At 29.9% G+C, this 13,039-nt stretch overlaps 1 protein-coding gene across 5 annotated transcripts in view; it reads left to right on the top strand.

Moving 5' to 3' along the window:
• The window catches only part of LOC118192400 (papilin-like), a 198,655-nt gene that overhangs the window by 180,111 nt on the left and 5,505 nt on the right, over window positions 1–13,039 (top strand). For 3 of the 5 annotated variants that reach the window (XM_035363363.2, XM_085814135.1, XM_035363375.2), the window contains 4 exons: window positions 1,511–1,657; window positions 6,607–6,636; window positions 9,613–9,990; window positions 11,616–11,891. In XM_035363363.2, coding sequence (XP_035219254.1) covers window positions 1,511–1,657; window positions 6,607–6,636; window positions 9,613–9,990; window positions 11,616–11,891 — 831 coding nt within the window. Of the gene's footprint in view, window positions 1–54; window positions 174–1,510; window positions 1,658–6,606; window positions 6,637–9,612; window positions 9,991–11,615; window positions 11,892–13,039 lie in introns of those variants that run through there. The other 2 variants (XM_035363369.2, XM_035363384.2) reach the window with 2 other exon arrangements.

Here is a 13,039-nt window from a genome sequence, read left to right as displayed (position 1 = left end):
ATGTATAAAAGCTTTTTCTGCTTCTCTTTAAGATTTATCATTAAAACATTTCAGTGCAGAAACCTGGAGTATGTCCATCAGGTGGCCGTTTGAGTTCTGGCCCAAGAGATTGCGAAACACGTTGTAGAGATATAGTTAATAGTGTCCTACTGACTTAACAATTACAATTACAAGCAATTACAGCTTATAACAAAATTGATGGTTATAACTCTAAGGAATGTAATATGAGATGGAATACAAAATGTGAACATAAAAACATGAGTATAAAGAACAAGAAGAGTGAAGAGTCATTTTAGTCATGGCAATTTACATGAAAAGTGTTTGATAGTTCGAAGAATTATTCAAATGAATGACCAGCAACTGCAATATGTGCATCATAACAATGACAAGTCTCATTTGTGAGATGCAGTTCGACTCTACTGAAGACCTTGTAGCCAGAATTAGTGTCACTGCTGCAGAAGTACATGATATGCTGGGCATCTATCTTCCAAAGTGTACGACAATCATTTCATCATCGATATGATGTATATATTGTAGTTGGTGTTCATTCATTTGAACAATTCTTGTAAATATCTACAATTAACACATCTTTTCTCACTTCTGTGTTTCCTGGTTCACATCTGTATTATATGACATAAAAATATTTTTCATTCATAAGACACTGTTTGGTACCAGATATAAATATTGGCTCTAAATCTAACAAGAAATTATAACAATATATACAGCTTTGTAAAGAGAAGAGCTATTTTAATAAATCCAAAATAAAGATGAAAGAATGAATCTTAATTGAAGTTCACAGAATTCTATCAATGTACCTGCCTGAAGTAAATAAGCCAAATGGTTAGAAAATTAATCCAGAGACTTTAAATCATGTCCAGTCTAGAGACCTTTCTTCTCATAGCATGATATTTCATCACCCTGCTATTTTAGTATTTTGGTAATAGTAAAATACAGTACCATTTTATAATTTTCCCAAGTCTTTCAATATGGGTGATACATTGCCTTGGTAGAGTTTAATTATTTTTTGAGATATTTGGTAGTTGTTAAATCATATAACTGGTATAGATTTCTTCTTTGAAAAACATCAGCACATCAAGAAAAAACAACTGAAAAAAGAAATAAAAAAAAAAAAAAAAAAGACTGAAAATCTCGGAAGGAAAATTATTAGATCTATTTTCATTTTTTCCATTTTACTCCCAATAACTCATTGTTTGGTTATTCATGTTGTAAAATAAACAGTTTATCACATGTGAAACAGAATGACTACTGATATCCTATTGACTGAAAAGTACCAATATAAAATTAGGTTGTATTTCAGCAATTAAAAGTATAAAAAAATTTATTATTATTATTGATTAGAAAACTTAACAATGCTATGCTTTTATGAAAGTAAAAGGAAATTTGTGTGTGTGTGAAAATGTTTTCTGAGTTCATTGAAGAAATGATTGGACAGAGTATGTATAAAAGCTTTTTCTGCTTCTCTTTAAGATTTATCATTAAAACATTTCAGTGCAGAAACCTGGAGTATGTCCATCAGGTGGCCGTTTGAGTTCTGGCCCAAGAGATTGCCAAACACGTTGTAGAGATGATGCAGATTGCCGTGGAGAGCATAAATGTTGCAATAATGGATGTGCTTTTCAATGCATGGCACCTGCAGGTAATGTAAAAAATCTCGTATTGTACTGTCCTTTCTTCTCATAAAACTAGACATCATGGTACTGCATGTTTTAGGATTGTTATTAATTTCTTTTATAACATTTATCAACATGTATTTTATACCACCATATTAATAAGTTATATGTTTCAGTAATTTTTTCACATCTTTGTTAACTGACAAATTATTGTTGCTTGTTTTATTCTAAAAGCTCATTAAAAATCATAAGAATGGGTGATTTAATTGATCATAAAAACTTGGACACTGTTGGTAACAGTACATCTTTATCGGACACCAACACAGTATTAATCAAGGTATCCCAGGATATGGCATCTAAAGGTTCTCGTACCTTTGGATGATATATCTTACTACCAGTCTCTCAAAAATATTTTTATATGAGTATTTATTTTTATATTGAATATATCTTACTTCATGTAATCACACCTGTCATAAACATTCATGCATTACTGGGGATTCTGATCTGGTTTATTGCCATGATAACTTCCACTATTAATCATAAACCAGTCAGCCATTGACTAAACATATGTAAAATATATTAACTTTTCATACATTTTTGGTAGAAAATTAGTTTGTATTTTATGGCCTGTTTTTAGTAATAATTTCAGAAAATGAATGGTGTACTCAGCATTCATTTTGGATCTTCTAAATCCCAATCATCTGAGATTAGCATGATATAAAATAGACACTTTACATCATTGAAATCTCAGATAGTTTCTCTTATGTAAAATTTTCAATAAAGGCAATTATTTTAATTTTTCAACATTAAAAATATTAAATATTCAGGATCTGAAAAATTTCAAGATTGAGCTAACTTTCACTCAGTAGGGCATTTTAACATTTCTAAGAAATTTTGAAAAACATACATGATATAAAACCATAATTGTGAAACAATTCATTTCTTTGGTATAGCATAAATATGTATTGAAAAATATACATTTAAAACATATTTTTGAAAGCAATTTATTACTTTTCATTTATGATGAAAGCCTAGTTTAAAATTAAGTAAAATTCAAATTGATACTACTTTTAAAGGAGTGCTGTATATAGAGCAGCTAGAACACTAAAGCTTTTTTTTAGTATTAATGCCAATTAATTTTGAATTTTTCCTTTTAATTCCTTGTAATTGTAATTTTGAAAGTTAATATGCTTCCGTTATATTTGATAAGGCAATAATGATGGCAGAATTGCTTCTGCTAAGCTGCTGGCAAACTCCTGTATGGCTAACATCACCATCAGCATTCAGTTTATCATTAACAAAAATTTAAGAATTCCTGAATTTTATTCTGTTTATAAAATGAATATATTTGGGCAAAAGAAATATTGCACTTCATTTTTTCCCCTCAGAATTTTCATCTAAAGGATTGAAAACTCTGCCTTTGAGGCTGATATTTTAATGCTACATATATCCCTCTCTTCACTTTATTTTATTTTATTGAAAGCCCTACATTAGCACTTTTTACTGTATCTAAAAGAAATCCAAATTGAATTTTTCTCTTTTAACAAAAGGAGGCAGAAATAAAAAGTAGCATTTATTTCTTGTTCTGTTTAATGACTTAAGAATATAATGGTATAAAAATATGCTGATCGAGGACAATTTTGCAGGAATTTATGATTGCCTAATAAATGCAATGGAAAAAGTTTAAGTAGTCAGGCATATTATCATATTTCAAGCCTTATACATAAGCTACAGCAGATAGCATACGTTGCTTTTAGAAACTATAGTATACAGACATAAAAATTTGCAGACACAGTATTAAGATAGATAAAATAACCATCCATTTAATAAATTATATTTGCCTTCATTTTCCTAGTTCCTAGCCCTTTGTACCTTTCATTATAGAATTTCTGTTGATTCTGTGAACCATCTGTAAACCTGTTTGCAGTCTTCCAAATACAGTGGAACCCTACTTATATCACATAAAATGAATCCCCACATAAAAATATGTACATTTTGGCCCCATCAAGTTTCCTATACACTTAATAGTATTTTATACTATTATAGAGAATCTCTGAGAGTATGAAAATCGGATACCTTCAGTTGAAGCTTTTTTATTCCCAGAACTTGTGCAGGATTTAACAAAAAAATTACTTGTTATTAAAATTATCCATATTTAGGATATTAGGATACACATTCCATCCATAAAGTGAAATACCCTTACGTTATTTTTCTTTTATCCTCAACTTCACTTTTCTTTGTATTCTAAACAAAATCTATGTGAGACAGGTGTGACAACGAACTCTTGGAGAATGAGGGTACAATAAGGATACCTAAGGGTACCATACGAAATACAGGACCGTGAAAAAAAGTGTACATGGGTTCTCTAATTCTATTCAAATTCTTTGACAGAACTACCACACAGCTCCACCTATTTTGCTATGATGCAAATTTTGAAAATTTTACAATTAGGGGAAGAGGAAGTTATGAATCTGATCAGCTTGCTTTACAGTTGGTTCTTTTTTTAGGAAATGAAAAGTTTTTATTCTTATTAGTTTGTTTTGTTTGAATGTAAATGCTCTTGAAGTTCTCTCCTCTGAATGTATAGGTATTCCTTTTGCAAGACATAGGATAGATTTTGTAAAGTTGAATCTTTGCATTGCAGCCATGCATATAATTTTTTTATTTATTAAGTGCTCTACCATTAGGCACTACACAGAGAGGAAGGGATGCCCCATTGACAGCTTTTTAAAGGAAATTGTTTGGTTTGTTACACATGGGGAAAACCATGAAAATAGCCATGCCGCCTGTCCATTTGCCAGGGTTCAAGCCCTGAAACAAACTAGCAATGTTTAGTGGCTTTTACTACTCAGCCACTGGTGTGCCTCATACACATGTTTGGAGAAATGATTTTGTTTTCATTGGACTACAGTTAGCTGCTTCCTTTTTCCAAGGGTGATATTAAGCTTAGTTATCTTATAAATCTTATGCACATTTAAAAAAATTATTATTTTTCATTATTTCAATTAAACCAAGTTATATTAAGGGAAGTTGATATATCATGCAAAATATTTTATGCTGTTCTACCCCATGAAAAATTCATTCTCTAAAATCGAAATCCACAATTAAGAATTTTTAATTATCATTCAATAAAATTCATACATAAAGTCAATTAGATATATACAACAAAATCCACAATTAAGAATTTTTAATTCTCATTCAACAAAATTCATAAAGTAAATTAGATACATACAATGATACTTTTCTGCAATATTCCAGCAAAAATTAGTTCTGCTTTTGTATAAATGGTTCATTGAGAGTTAGAAATTCATTGAATTGATGAGATGTCATGCAAAAGTAATTAAAAGAAATTTCAATGTCATTAGAGTGCATTTCTTCAATTACATTATTTGCATTTCCTTTTGCAGTCCTCTCTTGTGTGTTAATATAAACCACTGCTTTCTGCTTCTCCTATGTAAAGTAAGAAGTAAATTAAGGTTTAATCTACCATAAATTGGGTCCATTTTAATTAAAAAATATAACCATAAAAAGCCAAAATAACCACACAAAAATTCACATTTTTCCTTAAGTTTCAGATATGAAGAGCCATTTAGTGTGCACATGTGACAACTTTTAAAGTGAAAGTTTCTGTCCTGGTACAAACTGACATATGAAAATGGGGGGGGGGTTTCCCCCCCCTCCACTTTTCGCATTCAATCTGAATGCAGCTTAAAAATTTTATTGTTATAATAGTTTTTCAGATAAAAATTGTAAAGATAACCTTGTTGTTTTTTTACCAATTCTGAAGAAAGTGCTGGCAAAACAGTAAAGAATTTTTTCATTATACATTTTATAATTTGTATTATCAAATAATTTGATAATAAGATAATCTGTTAAATCAAGCTCCTATAAAATTAAAAGTGCCATTCTTTGAAAGTTTCTTATTTTTGCTAGAGGCTTTCAGAAATACTTTTTTTTTTTTTTTTTTTTTTTTTTTTTTTTTAATTTTGAAAACAAGGAATTTTATTTCCAATAAATGTTTACAAATATTTTTGAGTTATGTTCAAAGTATGATCAAGACAAATAGTATAAATTTTGAGAGAAAAGCATTAATTAAAAAAAAAGTTTATTTTTATATCTAAGTACATGTAACCAAAACAACACAATTTTGTGAACTTATATACATGTGGCTGATAGTAGAATTGTTTTTTAATTACTTTAAGGTAAAGTAAAAAAATTCTAATCTAATATAACATCAAAGATGTATTTATGACATACTTAATAGGTACTTGAGTAACATTCATGGTTACATAGAACATGTAATACTTTTCATTCTGAGTCCACTTTTTTATAAATATAATCTCATATTTTGGTGAAAAAAGCAATGCTTTGAATTTTTTCCCCTCTCCCAAGCTGTTTTATGGAAGTCAGTTGGAAATTTTGATTTATGAAGAATTTTCTTCTGCTGAAAAGCTCAGATTTCCATATCTAGTTTCTATTTTGCTAAGCAAATTTATGCTTTGCAAAATTTTGTTTCCATGATTTACAGTGCAAAATAATTTTTAAAAATTAAATAGTTTTTTATATTGTATCTGAAAGTCAAACAACACATCAGCCAATAAAAATGTTTAGCTCAATATTTTCCTCTTTTTAACTTAGATTATATAAATTGTTTTTCATATACACTTCATTTTTAGTAATTTTTTATAACTTTAAGTAGCAACAATATATAACATGGTAGGATTACAGTCAAAATAACTGCATTCATAAGGAAACAAATAACAATACCAGTAACATTAATAAAAGTTCATATCATTAATAAAAGTGTGATAAAGGCCACTTCCTCTTTTGTAAAACCTCTTTTTTTTTTTTTTTTTTTGTATTTTTGGTAAGAAATTTTCACTTATCTAATTTTTAAATTTGCATATTTCTTAAATGTTTGTTAAAACCTTATCTTCATTATGTATCAGTAGTAAGTGTAACATTTTGCTTTTAGATGAATATTTGGTTCCTGCAACTCAACCAGGTATGTTTTTTTTTCCTTAAATACATATTGCTTTCTAACCTCTGTCAAAAGTGGGATTGCATTTTATACCCAACCAAATTCACATAGTTTGTCTGTAATTGTTTATCTTCAATTTTTGCAATATTTTATTATTTCAAAGGAATCTCTCAAAATGATATTTTGCCATGTTTAATTCTGATATCAGTAATCATTCAGCAAGTCAAAATTTAGAAATGGCACATTTTGATAACAAATAGCAATTCTTTGTAGGAATTATGCATGGATTCTAAAGATTTATACATGAATGTTCTTTCAACCCTCCGAGTGTTATGGGTTTAGCTCTGAAATTTTAAAGTTCCTCAAAATGTCATGAAAAAAAATAGTATTTTGTTGACTATAATTTAAAAGTGACTCTCTTATTTTGTACCTTGATTCCTTTTATTCTAATATACATCTAACCCAGAAATCTGATACATTAAAAGCTGACAGAAATTTTCATGTGTAATGAATAAGAACTATTTTATGTCTATTTTAGGTCCATAATGTTGGGCACATCTGTATGATAAATAGATCCATTTTGATGAAAGTTATAGCATAATATTTACTTAATAACATAGTTTTGCTTCCAGAACTATATTAAAATTAAACATAAAAGGTTACACTTCTGTTATTAGAGACCAGATTCAGATATGTATGTATGTGTTAATGTATGCATGTATATGTGTATACACATACATGCATACATGAACTTATTTCATTTAACATACATACATGTATTTCTGAATCCAGTCCCCCAATAACAGAAGAGTGCCAATAAAGGAAAACAGCCGAAAAACAGCAAAAAAATTAAATGTTATCATAATCTTATGTTTACAATATTACCAGTGAATACAACTATTTAATTTGCTTACTTATTAGGTATAGAATTTTTATAAAACCAATACTCAGAGTTTTATCAGTTTTATAGGCAATAACAAAAATTATATTTAGTATTCCAAATTTATTTCTTATTCTTTTCCAATATAGCTGTATATAGCACACAGCTTATAAATTTACTTTCATTTTATGAAGGGGGCAAGGCTATAAAGGAGAGGACATTAAGAGGAATATGAGTGCAACAAAAATTTATTAAAGTCAATGCAAACAGTATAGATATAGGTGTTCAGGACCAATAAATTACAGAATGAATATATATTTTTGCTCAATGATGAAGGTGCTTTAGCTTGAGAATGGAATTAATATTTTTGTGTGCCTGCCAGCAAGTGCATGTTGTTAACCTAAAACAATTACCATCATAAAGATCTTTAAATTAACTATTTCAGACATATAACAGCATGGATGTATATTCTTATATATATATAATTTTAACTAACTTTTTTTTTTTCCTGATAAAATTTCTTATTTCAGTGGTTCCCATAGTATGCATTCCAGCTTTCTTCACAGGGGTCCATGAGCCATCATAAATTTTTTGTAATTTTATTTCCATATTTAGTCATGGGACTTCTAACTGAGATGGTGTTAACCAATAATTCAACTATTATTACATATCAAAATTTTATCAATTAATAGTAATTAATTGCTGAAACAGATGACATTCTATATTAATTGTTTGTGTGTCAAGATTATTTCAGCACCTTGCTGAATTGTCTTAGTATTCTCTGCTCAATAAATCTCAGTATTTAAACAGGTTGTGGTATGAAACTAGTTTTCATTGACTGTAATATAATTGAATGGTGTTATGTTTTGAGTATGTTGCTGATATTTTTAGGAAGGAATTAAAGAAAAAAGTGTTCCTTTTTGTATTTAAAAAAAATTGGTTTTCACTAGGCACAATTAATTAGTCTGAAAATAATGAATATGCACTGTCCACCATTGGTCAAACTGCATAAAACCATAAATACGATGACAATAGTTTGGACTTTAAGGTTTTTATAATACTAGAAATCATAATGTGCACGATGTATGAAAGTTCTAGTAGCAGAGAACATTAAACTTTTGCTGAATGTGGTGTGGACCTGCAAAATGCAATTTTGCATATTTGCATTATTTTCATTGTGTCCATATAATTTATCCAACAAAGAGAATTTTAATTATATATGATACGCTGTAGAGCATCGGATACATTGCGATAGTCCTCTTTAATGACTGGTTTGAAAATCCATTCATTTAAGAAATCAAACATTACTTAGAACAGTAAAACCTAAACTTTAAAAGTTATAATGGCTCTAGGACATAGTGCTGAAGCTTTCACAACATTACATCCAAATGCAGAGGTTTTGTCTTCTGTTGCCATTTCCTTAATTTAACCAATGGATCAAGAAATAAAGTCTTTAAATATGAGTTTGGGGCATTGCCTGTCAGAAAGAGAAATCATCAAGTGAAAATTAGTTTTAAAAAGGATATTTGAGCAGTCTGTTTCAAAAGTAAAAAGATGTGTGGTGATCAGCAGACTGAACAATCTCATTAATCATAATTTATTGAGGGCCCACCAGTGGCCGAGCGGTGTCACTGAACTTAGTCGCTGAACACTGATAGTTCGGTCCGAGGTTCGAATCCCGCGAACGGGCTGGCTGCATGGGCGTTTTCGTGGTTTTCCCCATGTGTAACGTGTATACGAGCCAGTTTCCCTTAGAAAGTCCTCCACGAAGGCATCCCTCCTCTTAGGCAGATAGCCCTCGAGGCTTTGCCATACTCACACACACGCATAATTTATTGAATCCATTTATAGCTGTCTTTGTATCGTAGTGAATTTTTATTATGTTAAATATACATTTTATTTATTTTTACCTAACTCAAGAAGCAAAATGTTATTGTTAGGCACTTTTTCACTTACGGGTGTTACAAAATTGTGATTCATCAAAGGTGTCATGAACTAAAAGGGTTTGGGAACCACTGCCTTATTCTAATATGAATAATTTTTTATTACTTTACCTCTTTCTTCTTGCATGAGCATTCTGTTCCAAATTCTGTGCATGTTTGATTATTATTCTTGTACAGAACCTGCTTCCATCCTGCCTGGTAAAAATATCACTGAAGCTCGAATTGGAGAATCAGCAGAATTGCCATGCAATGCTGTTGGATGGCCAAAGCCTACAGTTACATGGTGGCGTGAGACAACAATGTTGCCTTTGTCTAGTTCGCAGTATGAACAATTAGCAAACTACTCTTTGATAATAAGATCAGTTGTTTATGAAGATAGAGGAGAGTATTCATGCCATGCACACAATGGCATTGGTTCTGGTGCCTTATATAAAGTGACATTAATTATTGAATTGCAACCAATTCCACATGCACCCCATAATGAAGATAGTGAATACAGTGCCAGAGATTCTGAGCCATTAGCTACATATGATGGACCAAAGTATCCAGATCATGGTAATATCATTATATCATTTAAATTTTCTATTTTTATTTATTTATTTATTTATTTATTTACTTCATCATGCTTATTTAGTTCGATATGTTTTACCTGTTCTTCCCTTCACTGTATTCAAAAATTAAACTGAAAATTATTTTAAAAGATAACTCAACATGCGACCAAAAATATTAAATCTTTTTAAAACATTTATTTATTAAAATTTAGAACAAAATAAAATGTAGCTTTGATTCTGTATTGATATTTAAAATCAAGTGACAATACAGTTCTTTTCTGTATTACTTATATTTTTTGCAGCATATTGTAACTTTTCTTTACAGAAAATTCTTAAGTTTTGCATTTCGTTTTTTCTTCTGGAAGCACATACAAACAAAAATTATCATTTTGAACATTTTTTAATTTCAATGTCAAGGTTTTATAATTATTCAATTAAAATTAGACTATAATTAATTTTTACAGAAAGCTGCATTTTAGAATTACAGTAATAACAATTTTGATAATTTATGTTTTGTTTGCCGATAAAATTTCTATTGTGATTTTCTTGAAATGCACACATGCATTCACCATCTAAAAAAAAAATGTAGATTAGCATACATTTGATTTCAAAATTAAGACTTTTTATTATCATAGCATAGCCATTATATCTGTTATATTACTTATTTTACATTTCGATCAGTTTTCATCCTTGATCTATTTGTTTTCTATGCAGAGAAAATAAATACAAGTAAAAGGTAATAGATGATATTGAAATTATTTATTGAAATGACTATCTTCTAAATTGGAACAGATTTAAGTTACTTTTCTAAAATGATTCTGATTACATATTCTTAGTCACTTGTTTATGTATAATTAATTAATCAAGAATGGTTCTTCTGCTATGGTTGAAGCTTCTTGATCAGGGATGGCATTAAGTTTCTGGCCTTTTAGTTAAAAAATCCATGACAGCTAGGATGTACTTGATGCCTACAGTTGTATGAAGTAAAGACCCAAGAATATACAGAGTAATCCTTCCAAATCAATGCTGTAGTCTTCATGTACATAAACTGTGGACCTTTTCAAATACCACATACATCACAGGATTTGCACTTTTCTACATCTGCTTTATCACAGAAGAAACAATCATAAAATTTATGGAGTATCTTTTTTACACCAAAATGACTGCCAGAAGGTTTACTATGAAATTCTGACAAAATACTAGGGGCTGAAGACCATAGTACAATGAGCTCTTATCTAAAAGTCTTTCTGTCATCAGATTCACATTTGCAGTACAGAACTCCCATCTCGCACAACAATTTAATGAATAACTAAATATATATAAGCTTTTTGTAAAGACTTAAAGTAAGAATTTAGAACTGTTTTTTCACAAAGATCTAAAACTGAAATCCATAATTAATAAATTTCAAATAATCCAATAAATGCAACAAAGAATTTTAAAAATGTTAAAACCAAAACTTTTCAAATAAGCAATTTTTTTTCAAAAAAAAATTTTTTTGTAATTATAAACTTTTTGTAATATATTTTAATATGTATGTAAAAAAATAACTACTGCAAAATTATTATTCATTCTATTATTATTCATATTTGGCTACAAAACATCTTCTGAAAATGCGATTTTCATTTACAGCACCTCTTGCTGTCCATATGAGCCTTGCCACTGATGCACCCACAGTTGGATCACCTATCCAAATAGACTGTGAAATACAAGGTCCAGCACTGGGTGTTTCTGTCACATGGTATCATAATGGAATACCAATACTGGAAGATGACAATAAAAGGATTTTGCCCAATAATACGTTATTCTTAAGTAAAGCAGAAATATCTGATACTGGAGAATATCGATGTAGTGCCACACATAGTAATGGTGCTGCTTCTTCTTCATCACTTTTCCTTACAATAAAAGGTATTTTATTTTATGAAAAGCTCAATGTAATATATTAAGTAAATAGTGTAAGGCATTGAATTGTAATTTGCATATTTTTCAAAATGCTAGAGAGCTTATATACCCCTTTTTTCCTTCTCTCCCTAATGAAACCTTTCCAAATTTAAGGAAGTGGCACATGCACCTTGTAATGGCAGATTTATTTCATTTAATTTACAAAAAATGTCAGCTAAGTATGCAGGCTTTTGCAGCCCAAGAATATCAAATATACAAGAGGATAATGGGAATGGATGATGAATAAAAAATACTTCATACTGTAATTCAAACAAGCTTGTTAAATCTTTGTCACGGGAAAGCAATCAAACTCCTGTATGAAATAGCAAAGAAAGGTGAAAGCTTCCAAATACATGGCACAGACAGCAGTTTGTAGTACATGATTTTATAAAATTCATAATTTTTGCAGTATCGCTAAAAGTAACAGATAACTCTGCAGGAATATGCTTACAAGCCAATGCTTCTATTCAGTTTTCTTGATTTTCTTTGCCTGCATGACAAGACTGGAAAATTTTCCTTCATCGATTTTGCACCAACTGTGCACACATCCACACAATAAGACGAGTTTAGTCCATAATAACCATTTACCACATTGAAAAGTGCTATTCCAGTTGTACCAGGTGTACAAGTAAGTGAATTTCAGAGAACAAATGGCACAATATTGCCATTTGCACTACAAAGATTTGACACTGTGCCATTTTGTTGTGTCAGATACACAGAGTGATAAATTGGAAAAGTGTGGGTATAGTGTTGTTGTGTTCAATATGTCAAAAATTTATTCCGAACAAAGAGCATTCTCGGACAGTATTAATTTGATTTCATTTGAAGAAAACTGCTGCGGTTACTTTGAGAAACTTGTGATGAACATGCTCCATTGCAAGGCATGTGTGAACAATGGTTTTGGTGTTTTCAAAAGTGATGACTTCGATAGTGCAGACAAGGAATGTAGAAAAACACAAAAAAAATATGAAGATGTGGAATTGCAAACATTGTTGGATGAAGATTAATTCACAAACACAAAAACAACTCTACGAGCAATTGGGCATTAGTCAACAAGCTGTTTCCAATTGGCTAAGAGATTGGAAGGATTCAGAAAATCTACTACATCAGTTGAT

Source organism: Stegodyphus dumicola, chromosome 3 (genome assembly GCF_044657685.1).
Source record: "Stegodyphus dumicola isolate Sdum_Otavi_A_Nest chromosome 3, ASM4465768v1".
In the NCBI taxonomy this organism is placed as follows: domain Eukaryota; kingdom Metazoa; phylum Arthropoda; class Arachnida; order Araneae; family Eresidae; genus Stegodyphus; species Stegodyphus dumicola.
The sequence above is the reverse complement of the archived record's forward strand: the minus strand, read 5'-3'. Positions and strand labels throughout refer to the sequence as shown.